The following is a 16504-nucleotide window of genomic DNA, read 5'->3' as shown; positions in this document are numbered from 1 at the left end:
TTCACAACCCCTTCACCTTTCTGAATCTTGAAAAAAGTTTCAGGGAGAGTCGACTCTCAATGAAACTTTTTGTTTTAAACAAAGTCCCATTTCCTTCATGGAAAAAAGCTGCATTAACCTCACATGCCACCTTCCCAGTGACTAAGGCCAATAGCAGGGGATCGTGAATGCAAACTGACTAATGAATATTAATTGGGCAGGTAGTTCTGAGACCCTCCGGATTTGGTATTTTTTTAACCAACCTATATGTACATAGGTCTGTTCACAAAATACAATTCCATTCCGGAAAAGTCAATGAGCAATTTGAGACTACTTTTCTTCAAATTAAATAATAGTACAAAAAGCGCCCAGTATACTACTAGAAGAGTTTCTAATTCTATTTTTACAACAGTACAGATAGAAAGTAAACATTCATTTGCAATTTGTTTTCCCTGATATCTACTTCATTAAAAAGAATAATTGATTAATCTAAATGCAATATGACTGACCTGGCTTGGGATGTTAGCATACAACCATTATTTAACCTCTTGTTACCTAGTTCATGACTGGCTGTGTGGTCTCAGGCACTGTGCTGCACTGATCCTATATACATGAGGGGTCTGCCACTCCACACCTATCCAAGACACCCAAGTTTGAGTTGGGGTAATTGTTGTAGGGTGGCAAATGCTTCGGGGAGAGGGGCGTTTAATGCTACGATACATGCAAGATATTGGTTTTTAGTTTGGTCATTGTTTATGCCTTTTTTTCCTTAGGTTGTCACATAAACTTGGCTCTGTATAATTGGCACAAGACCTTTTTCCTTTATGTATTCCCATGCGGGCCTCACTTATGGTTCCCTTATGGCCTCTTGCTACTGCTTCTACTGACATCACATGCCCCACCATAAATTCCTAGTGTCCTGTCCTGGAATGTCAATGGTCTCCTAGATAAAATCAAGCGTTCTGCGGTGCTGCTTTAAGGCCCAGTGCTTCCTCCCCTCTATCCTGATGCTGAAGGAGACTCATCTCATGGGTACGAAGTCTCAGTTTTTAGCTAGAATGGGCTATGACAGAGTGTACTATGCTGGGTTCACCGGGGCTCTGGAGATGTGGCAATCCTCTTGCGCCGTACTTTCCCCATGGTAGTGACCCAATAGTGGGTCGACTCTGTAGGTCGGTACAATGCTGCAACTGTGTTGGTGGAGGGCCATTCGCTGAATCTTGTATGTATGTATGTATGCACGCCCTACAGCATTGGAGACTTTTCTGATGACACTTAAGTTGGATGTCGCGACTCCCACAGGGACAGACACTTATTGGGGCGAGTTTAACATGGTTCCGAACCGCTCCATAAACTCCACTGGCCAGGTTTCTGACAGGCATAGCAGCTAGGGCCAGGGCGCTGCAAAAATGGATGGGTGGGCTTGTGTGACATGTGGAGGATCTGGAATCCAAGACAATACCAGTACACTCAGACATCTACCGCCTACCATACACATGTGTGCATCGACTTGCTATTAATGCCCACTCCCGATGGACTGTTGGTGTCTAATGGTCGGATACTTCCACGTGGGATCTCTGACTATGCCCAGATTCTACTCCACGTTATTGAGGCTGGTGGTGCCCGCCACCCTATGTGGCGTCTCAATGCCTGGCAGCTCCAGGACAGCTCTTATCGAGACGTGGTGGGACAAGAAGTCACACGTTACTTCCGGAGAAAGCCAGGTCTCGACTACATTTATAAATATTATAAATATTAATTTTTAAATAATAATTTATAAAATACACTCACCCTCATTAACATTTGTATTTAATATGTGTAAACAATATAAACGCTTTACTCCTTTAAAAAACAGTTTAATGTCATTTCTTAATTAAGTTTAGCATTCACATTTAGAAAATAATAATTAAAAATTTTTTTAATGTGTAATCTAATAGATAGATCGATAGACAGATAGATGATGTGACCTAATTATATTTATTTAACATTAGTTCCTATGGGGTGTTATTTTAATGCTCTGCCTCCAATGACGTCTGTGATAGTATTTTGCACTATTAGTGATTGACTATACATGGTGCTTGACTTACTCTAAGACTGGGCTGGAGTACATTTTCATTTTTTTTTTTTTCTTTTTGCAGAGTTTTATATAACGCGAACTTGACCCGAATTCAATCGGGTATCAGAGCGCTTTACATAGCACCAGTTACGTTACATGAGGACACACATTCATTGTTAGGCACGGGGAGATTAAGCGATTTGCCCAGAATAACATTGATGTTCAGCGTCATTTTCCGAGCCTCGAACCCAGTTCCCCCAGGTCCGAGGTGGAGCGCCCTAGCCGTTAGGCCAAATTTGACACCTTTAGGGCTGTAGTAACTTTATAAGTGTATTTAGTGAATTGCAATTGTCTTACTCTTTGTGGGTATGTGTTTTGTATTAGCATGTTCCTCCTTACCCCATTCCTTAAATTATCCTAAACCCCATTTAGTATTAACTATTTCCCATTTTCAGTCACTACCCCTTGTTACTTCCATGTATACCTACATGTGCGGAGATTTCTACCACTGTGGCAGACATCACCGCAGAAACAAAAACAGGAGAGGGAAATGTCTACAGCCTTAGGCTTGTGAATTGCCTTTTGTTGTACAAACCTATTTAATGTACTACAAAATGTAGTTTGTGAATCTGGCTCATCGATTTTCTTCCTTTCCCTTACTAACTGCCCAATGTTAAATAGGCTTACTTCATTCAGTACAACCTCTCCAGCCTCCCTGGGACTCTTGTTTGGGTATTCTGGCATCCCAATGAATGTTTATTGCTACTCCCACAAGAATGCCATTCCTTGAAGCATCTTTCACCCTTATAAGGACAGAGGAGAGGTGGAGGGTTCCAAAGCAGAAGATACACATAACATAAGGCAACACTGAACTATAATCATGAGAAAATTCACTAACCAGATCCTTACTGGTACCACTCCTTTAGCTATCGCAGTCAAATAATTTAAACAGAGAACTGAACCCTAGCCAGATCATGGACTTAACCTCCAGGTTATCCATCAAGTATATGTCACTGCCTCAGTGATGAGACCCACTCATGTCTTTTTCCCCATATAAAGCTCCTCAAAGATATACTGGGAAACAATGTTCCTCTACTACTGGGTAATATGGAGTAAAGTTACCCTAGGGAACATAATAGCATCGACTATTGGACAGAGTGTGGAACAGGTGTGGCGCAGAGGCCAGGGCAGCTGATTCCGGAACACTGGGGCTCACGTTTCGATCCCCGGCGCTGGTGGCAGGTTAGCCCAGCGCCATGTGACACTGGGCAATAGTTTGCTTAATCTTCCCACCGGCACCCAGTGCCTTGACACCCTTAGGGGTAATTGTTCGTGCTTTACAAATACCGGGTTTATTTATTTAATATTACAGTGAGAACATACAGTCATACCATCACATAGGGGAGGAGAGTCTCTCTACTGTCATCAACAAGCAACAGTCAACATGCACACACAAAAAAACTTAGCACAAAAGTATGCCTTCAATTTCGATTTTCAGTCCATATTAAGGAGGTAATTTTCAATTAGGTCATCTTTGATTTCAACAGTTATTACAATTCCATTTTTATTGAAGTACTCTCTTAACTTTATGATATTTCGTTCTGATTACACCTCTTCAAATCAGCTTAACCTTGTGTGACATCTTACATTGCGGTTTCATTTTCTGTGCAGCAACATTCCATTCTTAAATAAGGTGGCTTGGAATGCTTATCTAAGACTATGCAGCTTCCATGTGTCTGCTGGTTTCTTGAGGGTGGATGGGTCGTCTTAATAAAGCCCACCGATTTTTTCCCAGCTTCTGCTTGTGGTGGCTCTTTTATCCCTTAGTAGGTGGTGCTGTTCAGCATTCTTCAGTTCCTATTTTTGTCTCTTACTACTCATTCCTAACTTTCTTTATATTGTTTCTTTTTTTGTCAATATAATCAAGGATAGTACACGCTGAACATTCGAGTCATCTTTTGATCTTGCACGACCAAGCATAGCTTGAACTGAGAAGATTGACTTCCTCCCTTTATTCAAACTATTATACTTTGTTCATCCACATTTCCACTGTCAAATCGCAGTACAATGCTCCATCCAATGTACACACCCTAGGGGGGCGTTGTCATTTTTGCCCGCTGTGGCTTGTTCTTTAGCATCTGTACATTCATTGGTTTCTCATGAGGCAGGCACCATGTCAACTATTCAGCTCTCTGTGACTATTATCTGGTGATATCACATCAAAGCACCAATTTGCAATTTAGGTATAATTTTATATCTTCCATCGTGTCTGGGCTGTCACTACTACTTAAACTTTCATTTATATCTGTGATTACTATTCGATAATTCTTTTACTTTCAAGATGGCTTAATGCGTCAACCTCTCTCCTCACCTTTGGTTGAGTTTGCCTTTTGCAGACTGAACGTAGAAACCTGCTTTGGTTAACCACCTTGTAAATTATTTCAATATGAGATTATATATCTGAATCATAAGGACAATTTCAAACAAGATTATGTCCACTTATCAATGATTCTTTTAATGATCTCCCATTTTAGGAGACGTTCCCTACTCAATATAGCTGTCACATTCACGCCACATACATGGAGTCTTCATTTGAATTCTAGTTCATTTACTATGTGGTGAGTGCCCAGACATTACCTGTATTGGCCCCATGACTTCCCTTGCATGCCCCACCCAACATCGTTGCCACACACCCTAGGGTCACACTGATTATTTATGGAAACCGCTTTCCTCTTGCTTATCAGTCATTGCTTTGTCATTATACTGAAAGGACAAACCTGACCATCCAGTAAGCCATTGTATGTTCTCAACCTTGCACAGCTTAAGTGCATAAAAACAGGCACTTGGCCCTGCAGTGAGGTAGTGGAGACCATCCTGATATGCCCTCATGTGATAAATACATTGAAACTAAGAATATGTTTGCCAGTCGCAGCTTGGACACCAAATACAGACCTAACTTTGCACCTACAATGAGTCTTTATTAAAGTAGTGCCTTAATGCAACACCCCAAGGAATTTGCCACAAGACAAAGCTTCAGTATTATGTACCTCAGAGGCAACATTTAATGTGCACAAAACGTGCCCTAGAATAGATGATGATATGCAAGTAAGCATAATAGTACCACAACATTCATTTAGAACTAAACAGAGGAGGCAGAGTTCCACACAAATAGGACTGTATTTTTGGCACTGGACATCCGTTCCCAATGAACAGGTTCCTTTGAAAACAGACCAAATCAAAAAGTCGGATTTTCATACCGACAGGCAAGAGATGCATTTCTTATTCTTTTAAAAAATATATGTTTATTTATTTCTAATAATTTGAATTTACAATCAGAAAAATCATGAATGCATGATACAGACTGGTAGTTGGGCAATCGCAGTTGGCATAGGGCAAAAATGATATCAACATTTCCTCTGCAAGAGAGCACGAGGTTAGATTTCACCAGGTCCAACGTAATCCCCTTCATCAAGCATAGGTGCATATCGTATTCTTTATCACAAGGAACTAAAGACATTGATTTTGTAAAGCTAATACAAACAATGAATTATACAAAGAAAACGACTTACCTCATAGTACCACTGAGACACTGGTAGGCTGTGAGTGATGGCAAGCCAGTTTCTATGTACCTCAAAATCTGTAGAGTGGCTGTAATAGAATTACCATCATTACTAATCAAGGAGGGTAGCATCTCTTAGTAAATGAAACACATCCAGAAATGAAGACAATTTGACACTGTTTTTATAGTTCTCACAATTTATATGTGGTGACTGTTTTCTAAGTCTGGCATTAGACAAAACCTAGTAACATGATATAGTTCCGTACAAGGGCTTTCAGCCAGCCCTCTTCATTGTTGTGTCATGTTTAAATTTTTCTTGCAATCGCTGCAGCACCAGCATGGGGCTGTGGGTAAGCCTAGTACAGCTATTGGCTAACTTCGCTGGGAATGACAGCATTCTGTTCTCTCACGAAGAGCATCTGCACACAAAGGGGTCTATTCACAAAGGCACTTTGGAATACATAAAAACGTACTCCTGAGGTACTCTTTTACAAACTTTTAGATGCTGTTTTTTTATCTCCTTCTTCTTCGGACCACAGCATCAACTCCCTATTAGGGAAGGTGCAAAGACGTGTCTTTCTATTAGTACTAACTGTATATGAATATTCTCATTTTATTTCCTTTTTAGATGTTTTGGGGCTAATTTAAAAAAACATGCAAGAGTATGTAAAAGAGTACTACATGAGTGACCTTTTACGTGCTCCAAAATGCTTTTGTAAATAGGTCCCAAAACAATAAAGTTCTAAAAAAGAAAAACAACATGGCAAAACAAGACAAGCATTGACAAAACTAACAAGCTGGCAGCCAAAGGGGACCGACTGGCTTTGCCAATGCTTATTTTAAGTTAGGGGAGTAGCAGTCTGAGAAAAGATGAAAGATTGCCTGTATACTATTATGCCCACTTTTTATACCTTACCTTTTTATACCTTCACAAAAACACCCCTACGTCTGGCGATAGGTCAGCATTTGTTCATCCAAACTCTTTCTTTGTACCCTTTGTCATCACTGTTTTGTCAACATTTGCCACATAATATCAGCACGTACTAACAACAACAATTCCAAATCTATGTAGATGCCATACAACTCCACATCTGACAAGTAGCAATACTGACCACGGTAATACACAAGCATTGGCAAATCAAAAGGTCTCGCCTTTGAGGCCTATTGGCTGTGCCAATGGCTCTTGTTCATGCTGGCCACCATGTGGGGCATGGGGTTTAGGGAGTTAGAGAAGCACATGGATGCAAGAGAACAACTTGGAACTCAAGGGAGAAACGCACGAGGGAGAGAACTGGAAAACACATGCAACCTCATGAAGCAGCTAAACAAAAATACAAAAGTAGTTCCCTAAAAGCGCACAGTCGAAGGACACAAATAAAGAGGTTATGCTCTATGGAAGAGACAAACACACAATGGACAAGGCAAACTATTGAATAAGAATCAAGCAAATGAGAGTGACAAGCCAACCAATGGTAAGCAATGGGCGGGCTTTACGTTCTTAGAAGTTCTTGGTTAGCTGGCAAAAGGTCTTTTTTCTAAAAAGAATCAGAAATTGTTTCAAATGCTACACAGTGGATGAAGGACAACCACCTTCATCTAAATGGCAGCGAAGACCAAAATCCTGGTAAATGGCTGAAGTAGAGCTGAAGGATTGCCTATCCAATGGCTAGAGAAAATAGTAGATACTGGCCCTCATTCAATCATTACTATTCTTCAGGCAAAGTGTGATGAAGAGCTGTTGTTTGCTCCCCAATTCACCACAGTTGTTAAAAACATGAACTTATAATTGTGAAATAGTTCCTTCCTCTACTGCAGCTTAGTCATTGCATTGAACATACTACATCTTTTGTGCTCTCCTGGTTAGGTAATTGGAATATAATCTGTGATGGGGTCCTAAGAAAGATATTCAAAAACTTCATAAAATAAAGTCTCAAGCAACGAGTCTCTGCCTGAATCACAGAAATCATCTCCGATTCCTCAAACCTTAAAAGAGATATACTTGGTTCCAGTGTGAAGCAAATAAAAAGAAGAATGGCTGCCTCCTTTCTTAAAGCACAGAGGTAATACGGCCTATCATGTCTATCGACACTGACTCAATGTTCCACCCCCAGTTGCAACTACAGATCAGACAAAGTGAACATAATCACTCAAACCAAATTCAACCACAAGGCACAAGAGGAGTAGGGCCATCGAATTTCAAGGAAAGAATTTTTGAACACCTTGAGTTCAGACTTGTGAAATGAACCAAGTATGGCAGCCTTCACTAGAAACCTGAATAGGAGTCCTTTACAAAGACACTTTTGGCTTACTCCCTAATGTGAAGATGAGAGGCCCCTTTCCTACAAGAAGGAATGGAGTCCCTGTAAATGTCTCCTATAAATAAAGCTTGGTTCCCAAATAAAACACTGCTTATGATAAATACGGCAGTGCCTTCCAATCAGCAAACTGCTTTACCCTCTGCATTTGAGGTGTGACAATTAAAAGAATTTCAACATCCAACAACATGCTAGTGGTACAATCCTGATGGAATGGTACAAACCAGCTGATGCAGAAGCAACCCAAGTGTATCAACTCACAGCTTGGTGCAGGGCTCTAATGTTGAGCATAGGTACAATCAGGCTACCGACTTGGGTGGACATTATGCTGGCCTCGCTAGGTTTACAAGGTGCCTATGAGGGCCAATTTGCCAAGATAGTGTATACTAGCTGGTATCGATCCATATAAGACAAGATTTTTAAATGGCATACAAAGCAACAACCCGGCATTCCAGCATGATGCCCAAGTTATCAATACAGGGCGCTTGAGGAAGATGATGCCGCTAAAAACCACTTGGTTAACCACAAGGATTATAACCTCATAATAGCAGATTTGACTTTCATGGGACGTCTTCAACCAAAAGTCCGGCATTTGGCTTACGTATGAATAACTCAGGGAATAGTCATAGTCACACATATGACAGTTCAAGACAAAGCGCTAGAATGTCTTATGGGGCTCCGTAAACATAACAAAAAGCAGAAGGTCCAACGACGTTTCCTGGACCTTGCCCTTCTACTAGCCGTTAGGGCCCTCACTATGAGATGGAAATCCCCTAGATGCCCGACATTGTCTAGCTGGAAGAATGACATGATACAATGAAGGGGGGGGGGGGCTGAGAGCGCGACACTGCGCCGAGAAGAGGCGAGAGGGTTGCGAAAACTGCCTATCTCCATGGAGTGGGACGTTATGCTGGAGGAATTCAAACAATTAGACCTAATCCCTACACAGCACAATCCCACACAATAATCTCATGACAGTCCTCATGGACATACTGCTAGTTCCCCCCAGACCACACACTATGGATCTTAGACAGGAGAGGATGCATGATACCAGGGTAATACCATATTAGACGAACATATGACTCAGGAACAACAGACCAGGAAGGGGGAGGGCCGGGAGGGGGGTTGGGATTAGTTAGTAAATTAGAGTTAGTTTGAACGTAAAGATACATGTTATTATTGATCTTGATGTCACGTTTTTGGCCACTTATGTGAAAATATCTCCAATGCCGCAAGGCGGGCGACTTACATTTGTAAACCAGTCCTTATCCTCTGTTCAAATATGTATATTATATAAAATGAGAACAAAAAAACAAAACACCGTATGTATCGCAAATGCCCTGTTTTTCCATGGCTGAGGTTTCAATAAAGTATGTTTTAAAAAAAAAAAATGAATAACTCAGGGAATCATTAGCATGTTCAGGACATCAACCAGAGTTATGCAATATAGAGCACAGATAATATGGTAGTGCAGGGAGAACTTTCTAAGCCGGTAAGCATTAAAATACAAGTTTTGCTCAGGAAAGTGTGAATCTGTGATCAGACTCTTAGTAATATTTCCCTCTCTGGAGAATTAAAACATGTTTAAAAAGTACTGGGTGGTTGCCAGTAACAGTGCACACATCCCACTGATTTCTGTAAATGTCTTTGGTAGCCGTTTCCTTTTGTGGACTTTTTTTTGGTAACAACAGGAGAAACAAGTGACGGCTATTCTGCCAACATTCCAAAGACTTTTAAAGCAGTGTGGAAATGGCTGCCCGTGACATTAATACCGGACCTGCAATTTCCACATTATTTTATGTTTAACATCATGAGGAAACAAGGTCACTAATCAATTGGTAGTAATAGGCAGGAGAGAAAATTTTAGGAACCAGGTACCCAAAAAGCCTAGCAAGCAAATGTAGCCATGGACCTATTCAGTCGTTACAACTGCAAGCTCTAGAAATTAGTGCAATATTGGAGAGGGAATGATTTCTAAAAGTGGGAGTCACAATGAGATGGGGCGAAAATCCTTAATGAGGCATGATGGTCAAAGAACCGATCAGCAAGCTATCTAGAATATTCAACTGCAACAAAGTGTGCATTCCTACACCCAATGGTGATAGGGGTAGTGGACAGCAGCGGGGAGCAAGAAAACGAGCCGCTTCATGACAGAGAAAGCTCTTCGAGCAGTTCATGCCCAGTGATCAGCACAGGGCTCTGATAACTTAAAGAGGAAAGGGTCACAGAGGTAACACTTATTTCTAGTCAGGGTGTGTATTTAAGGAGCCCACCTCACTCCATGTCATCATAATCACTGCATTTCAATGCAATAGATGTTTCATTTACAAATCCTCATTATTGTGCGTGTTACTCTGATCAGTTAAATGGAAGCTGTTAGAACTGGCGATTTCTGGTTGGCTAGGGCTTGCGCCAAAGCCAGGCAGAAACCACCACTCTAGTCAGGGCAAGGAAGGTACACGCCAAAGATAACCCCTGCTCACCCCCTTGGTAGCTTGGCACGAGCAGTCAGGCTTATCTCTGAGGCGATGTGTAAAGCGTTTGCGCGCGCACCCAGCAACAACACCCAAGGCCCACCACAAAGGAAACTCCACACAAGGTATTCTATAAAAATAACCTTTGTATTATACAAAACACATTAGATAAAAACACACACTTTACAATGTGCCAACAGGCACGGGCAGAATTTACAAGGGATTATATGTACAGGGGACAGGGCCACATGGACCACTGTCAGGAATTAGCACTTTTTAGAAATAGCACTTAGAACATAGGAATAAAATTACTGTAGCACAAAATAACATATACAGCACACAACCAGTACTTACTGGTATCGGGGAAGTACCACCTACGCAACCCTAACCTCCTTAGGAGAATGTCACGCAGGGAACTAGGACCTCACTAGCACCACCTGTACTAGGAGACAACACACAACCACCTAAGTATCACAACACCTGTAGGGGTAAACGCACATTACACATGATGCCTAAAACATTCAGAGGTGTAGGGAAGGAAAACACATGATGCATAAAATACATTCAGCGGTGTAAAGCAAGGCACATGACGCATCAAAAATTACATTCAGAGGTGCAGGTTAGCAAAACACATGATGCATAAAAACATTCAGAGGTGCAGGTTAGGAACAATTGCGCAAGAACTCATATAAGCCACCACCTGTGGTAGTCCCTAGGCCCACTGGCCTTGTCGGGGCTAGGACGCCCTGTCCCAGTCAAACTGCGCCAGCTGCGCAAGCCAAAAGCGTAAAGACCCCCCAACCTAAACGTGGCAGCTGCCCACTAAGTGCTGGGCAGCTGTAGGAATGAGCGTGGGCACCACTGTGCCCCTCAAGACAAATCTGCTGCTCTCGTGGAGCCTCTCCTGGGCTCTGCCAAAAGAATACCCCCTAGAGCCTTCGTGGCTCTGAACAAATATTTGCCCCGTCGTTGGAGCGCTCTGAGCGCTCTGCGCAACCACTGCTGGCCTCCTTGGAGCCTCGTGGGCTCGGAACCACTGTCAGCACGTTGGAGCGTCTCGCGCTCAGAAACCAAGAACAATGTCCCCCACGTTGGAGCGCCACGCGCCCAGAAACTACAATGTCCCCCACGTTGGAGCCGCGGGGCTCTGAGCACCAGACAATGCCCCCTCAACACATGCGCGGAGTCCCCCAGCCCTTTGCACTTACCGGGCTGCCTCTGGGGACTCCCGCGTCGTCTTCTCTCTCCGCTGCAGGGGGGGGGGGGGGGGGGGGGAAGGCTTCCTCTTAACGCAGAGGGGCAGGCACCGACAATGTGCCTCACGCCCCCTCCGCACCAGCTCCTCCCGCACTCCTCTCTTGGGCCGAGCGCCCCGGGGCGCAGGGTAGGCTCCTGCCTGCTCCGGGGCCCTGAGCAGCCGCGACACTTCGTAGGAGGCGGGGTAGGCTCCCGCCCTCCTATTCTCCGTTCCGGTTGTCCCGGAGGGCCGCCCCCGGCCCGCCTGACTTCCGGTCCGGGCTGCAGCGGTGATTCTCGGCCGTCAGAGGGGTAGGCTCCCTCGCAAGCAAAACAAATAAGCGGGGTGGGCACCCGCCAACGAAATAAACCAATAAGCGGGGTGGGCACCCGCCAACGACAATGCAGGGTGGGCACCCGCTTCAAATCGGCAAGCGGGGGAATCCCTACGTCGGGGTTCCCCTGGCAGGGATCGCAGCTCAGCGCTGCTGGGGCCACAAATGGAGCGCTCCTAGCGCTATATGTAAAAAGCGCTTCCAGGCCCTTGGGCAAGAAAGCAAGTCCAGCCAAAGTCTTCAAAGAGCAGGGGGGCAAAGACTGGGCCCAGAGCCAGCTCACAGGGCCCTCCAGCAGGGAGGCAGTCCTCAGTGGCGGTCTCTCCTGGCGCCCAGCAGCAGCAGGCCCCCCCTCAAGTGGATCCTGCAAGAGAACAAATTGTAAGGGGACACAGCCCCTTTTTATACAGTAAAAGTCTTTGTCTGAAGGTGCAGGGACGGGGCGAACCAGTTACAACAGGTTCCTGAGCACTTTGTTTTGCTCAGCCCCTCTCCCTATTCACTGGCAGGGCCAGGGTCATCAGACGCACCACAGGGGCCGGAGCCAGCATTGTGTGGGGAAAGCCCTGTCCTATTCAGGACCCAGGTGTACTCCTCCCCAGCCATCAGTATGCTAAGCTCCCATTCACCACTGGGTGACTCCTCCTGACTCTGGGGAATCCCTAGCCCGTCACATGACCTCCACAAGCCAATCGCCAGACAAGCCACACATTTTACACTGCACACCGAAGTGCCCACTTCTAGAAGTGGCACTTCCACACTAGGTACATGCACGCCGCACACATCATCGCGCAGCATTCAATCACACGAGTCCGCACATACCAAACTCGGGCCTGCACACCCCACGCATCAGGAACTACCAGGACACATACATTCCCCCATGCATTCCTATGGGAGGGCAGGCCAACCTCACAACACGCACGCACTTTACCCTGGGACACAGCGGTAAAGTGCGCAGAAACCAAAAATCACTACACCAAGTCACCAATAAAAAGCAAAAAGTTTCGGGGTGAACCTGCCAGAAGCAAACAGAACTACAGCTTCCAGAATGACCACCACTAGGAAATACTGCATTGGTGATGATGTGGGGCAAAATGGCAGAGCTCTCAAGTTTAACAGATCTATACGCAAGAAGCTCAGCCATTCCATGATTTTTTTTTTAATTCTGTAACTTGCACTACTGGTATTACAGGGCTACAAATCTCAACATGCAACAAGAGAACTTGGACTCGAGCTACTCACATTTGGCAAGTTAGAACCTAAAGTGACCTTCCAAGGGCATATCACGTTGTTGAGATTATCAGCTGTCATAAAGTCATCCAGGTTGATCTATTGATAATTGGTATTAGAATAGTATCTATTGTGTTGCTGAGTTTTAACAAAAGTGCACAGTTTTAAATTTGCATAATCAAGGTATAATTTCAAGTTTTATGAATGCACTTTAATGGCACAAGGACCCAGATTGTGATTATTGTAGGGTGGCCAACCATCTCACATTTTGCAGATTTGTCCTACAATCATTGCTCCTGCCATGCTACCTGCACAGAGGCACTGTGGGCCATCCATTGTCCCGCATTTTGGTTCCCGTCCACCTTTAACCCTCTAAAAGGACAGGTACCTCCCATTCATTAAGCTCTATCAAGCTGTAAAAGAACAACCTTTTGATGGCAAGGTGGAAGAACACTGGAGGGGTCCTGCACAAATCAGCTTCTTGAGCACCTTCAGTTATTGAGAGGCAAATCTAGCCACCTGAAGATCAACTGTAAATAAATACACTATGTTGGGGACCTGTCTTGGGAGTATGCCCTTAGAGTTAATTTCTCCCATTAATCTTGTTACATGGTGCTGACATATTTCCACATAGGTGGACAGAGGCACAAGGAGATTACGCCTTGACTAGGACTGAACAATTTGATAAAGTTGTAGACCCAAATCTGCAGCACACTGCTGCTTTCTGAGAAAGCTATACATTTACCACCACATTGCATGTTGGTGAATATACCATGAGACTGGACACAACGAGGCGCCATCGAGTCCATTTTGTTTAACCACACACCTACTAGCAGCATTTACACCGATTCTAAACACTCTTAAACTTGCCAAAGAGAGCAGAGAAATGGGCTCAAAAAGTGATGGCCCAGACCATATAAATTAGGCAACATGGTAGGCGTGATTAGACATCAAGTATCCTAGTTCCTTGGCTAAAACGTTCCCACTGAACCAGGGCCTGTGGCAGAATGCGAGAGAGATACTGATATTTACCATTGGTGCTTCAAAGCTTGACAATTTCCATTCATTTGGATACCAGAATTGTTCATTTTCTAAAATTGTCACTCAAAATTTACAATAGTGTGCAGTCAAGGCTTACTCAAGGAGGTGACTGTAGGGATTAGAACTCAAATACAGTATGAGCAGTAATCACATTCTATGAAGTCAATCTCCAGCAGAGTTATATCTTTTAAGAAGACCAAGCTCAAAGGGGGGTGGGGGGCTTAGAATGAAATTCCAAGTGTGCTATGCAACTCAATCTGAGATCTCCGCATACGCAGTGTCTTGACGCACACGAATCATCCTGCGAAGTGTTAGTGGCAAGTGAGACACCCTAAATCATCGACATTAAATTTGTATCAGGGAACACAATTATGGTGGGAAAATAATGTAATGAACAGGACAAAATGTATCAAGGTGATCAGAAGCTTGTTGTGCTCGTCTGCCTCTAAGTAAGGTTACCGCATCTTTCCTATTACAAATCAGCATCATTTATAAATTAAGTCTAATTAATTTAATTGAACGAGGACTACCATTCCAACATTGTAAAGGGTTGTTAACTGAAACACTAAGACTGGACACACAGGTGTCTAGCTGATATAAGTGATCTCTTAATATTACTGCTAATGCACCCCTGCTGCAGCATTCTCTTGTGGCTCTTAGAGGAAACGTGCAAGCTAACTTGCAAGGAGTGCTCTAAAAGCACGGAACTTCCTGTTTGTGTTTAAATGTGAGCACGCAGCCTGGAGGATCTATTCTACACCACGTGATGTACGTGGTCACTTTTGCCACAGCAATGAAAAAACCGGCATCAACCTCTTTGCAGAACCTTACTAAGTAGGGATGAGCAGGCACTTCAGGAGCGACACCCCGAGAGCAAGCGTCAGAAACCAGCCACCTGTGGCAGACGAGGAGGACACCGCCATCACCGCTTTCAATTTCAAACAAGCGACGTACACGTCGGAGTTAATCTGCAGCAGCGTTGACACTGCCTGAGGCTGCTTCGTCCGAATACGGCGGCCATCTTGGACTGGGGAGCTCGATGCATGCTTTTACTTTGCTACTAACCCCAATCTGCGCCGCGGGTTGTCATCCTTGCTTGATTTGGAGTCTTCATTTTTTCCCAATAAATTAAAAAATATATGGAGCGATAGTCATTATATTTTAATGGAAAATGCACTCGCAAATTGTAGTTCTTGTAATAGGTAGCAGGGGAGTTTATTAGGTAGCGTTTGTCACGTTTCTAGTTCTGGAACATTTTAGGGAACGTTATAAGTTATACTCTATGGGACATATTCTCAAGGAGTTATCGCAGAGCTATCGGCACTTTATCGCAGCCAAAGTCGCGATAAATTTATCACCCCCATTCACAAGCCGGTGCTAACAGCCCATAGCACCAGTTTACCTGCGATAGCAGCCACAAAAAACATCGCCACAGATGCCCGCGGCAACTATCGGTAGTGAGATGCAGAGTAGGCGTTCCCGTACAAAAAGCCACGACAACACCACACTGCAACATTCTCAAAGACCAGCCAGATTGGCGATAAGTCCACAAAACATGCGTGATGGCGTGTTAGCTGCAGGAAATTTTATGGCAAGACCGGAGGCTCCTATTATGCTTTTCTTTTCTTGCTTTATTCCAATAGCAGCAAGATAAAACTACTATTCCCAGAAGGCTTGGAGAAACAACTACCAGCCAATGGGAAACAAAGAAGCAAATACTGACCAATCACATCTTAGATAATAGTATAAGGTCTATCGTGACTGCGAACAGCCCTCTTTTCTTGCTGCTCGCAGTCAAGATAAGTACCTTTTTCTATCATTCATATGAATTAATTTGAATTACTTCATGGTATTGTTCTGTTTACTGTACTACTGGCCTTTGTAGCGCAACTTCGTTGCTCCCGTTTCTTCGCGCTCTCACGCGCGTATACACCTTTCAGCTTTTCGTTCCCCCCCGCGCCCTGCACGCTTTGCCTGCCCCTCGCACGCCTCTCTCACCGGTCCAAGCCTCAACTGTGGCGCAGCGCTCCAGAACGGCTCCTCAGCTCGACGCGCTGTTACCGGCTCCTCACCACGCTTCGTTTCATTCCCTCGTGCATATTTCACACGCCCCCTAAGGGGAGGGGTTTCTTCATTTTCATACGCCCACTCCTTATTTCTACACATTAACCCTTTCTTGTCAGGTTTTGAGCAGGCTCCCAGTTTATGTTCACAATGCAGGTTTCTAATGAGCCTCATGACAATGAAGGGGAAGAGTTCAAGGAAGATTTGAGCTCTTT

General features: G+C 44.0%; 1 protein-coding gene across 3 annotated transcripts in view; it reads right to left on the bottom strand.

Annotated features, from left to right (window-relative positions):
- The window catches only part of ALG8 (ALG8 alpha-1,3-glucosyltransferase), a 98456-nt gene extending 82214 nt beyond the window's left edge, over window positions 1-16242 (bottom strand). Inside the window, exons 1-2 of one of the 3 annotated variants that reach the window (XM_085623243.1) lie at window positions 16224-16242; window positions 5605-5683 (exon numbers count right to left, since the gene is read on the bottom strand). Coding sequence is in view for 1 of the 3 variants with exons in the window: in XM_085623242.1 (XP_085479368.1) it covers window positions 5605-5683; window positions 15057-15148 (171 nt within the window). In the remaining 2 variants the exon portion in view is untranslated. Of the gene's footprint in view, window positions 1-5604; window positions 5684-15056; window positions 15222-16223 lie in introns of those variants that run through there. The other 2 variants (XM_085623242.1, XM_085623244.1) reach the window with 2 other exon arrangements.
- Window positions 16243-16504: the final 262 nt, after the last annotated feature.

The sequence above is a fragment of the Triturus cristatus genome, chromosome 8 (assembly GCF_964204655.1).
Source record: "Triturus cristatus chromosome 8, aTriCri1.1, whole genome shotgun sequence".
NCBI lineage: Eukaryota > Metazoa > Chordata > Amphibia > Caudata > Salamandridae > Triturus > Triturus cristatus.
The sequence above is the reverse complement of the archived record's forward strand: the minus strand, read 5'-3'. Positions and strand labels throughout refer to the sequence as shown.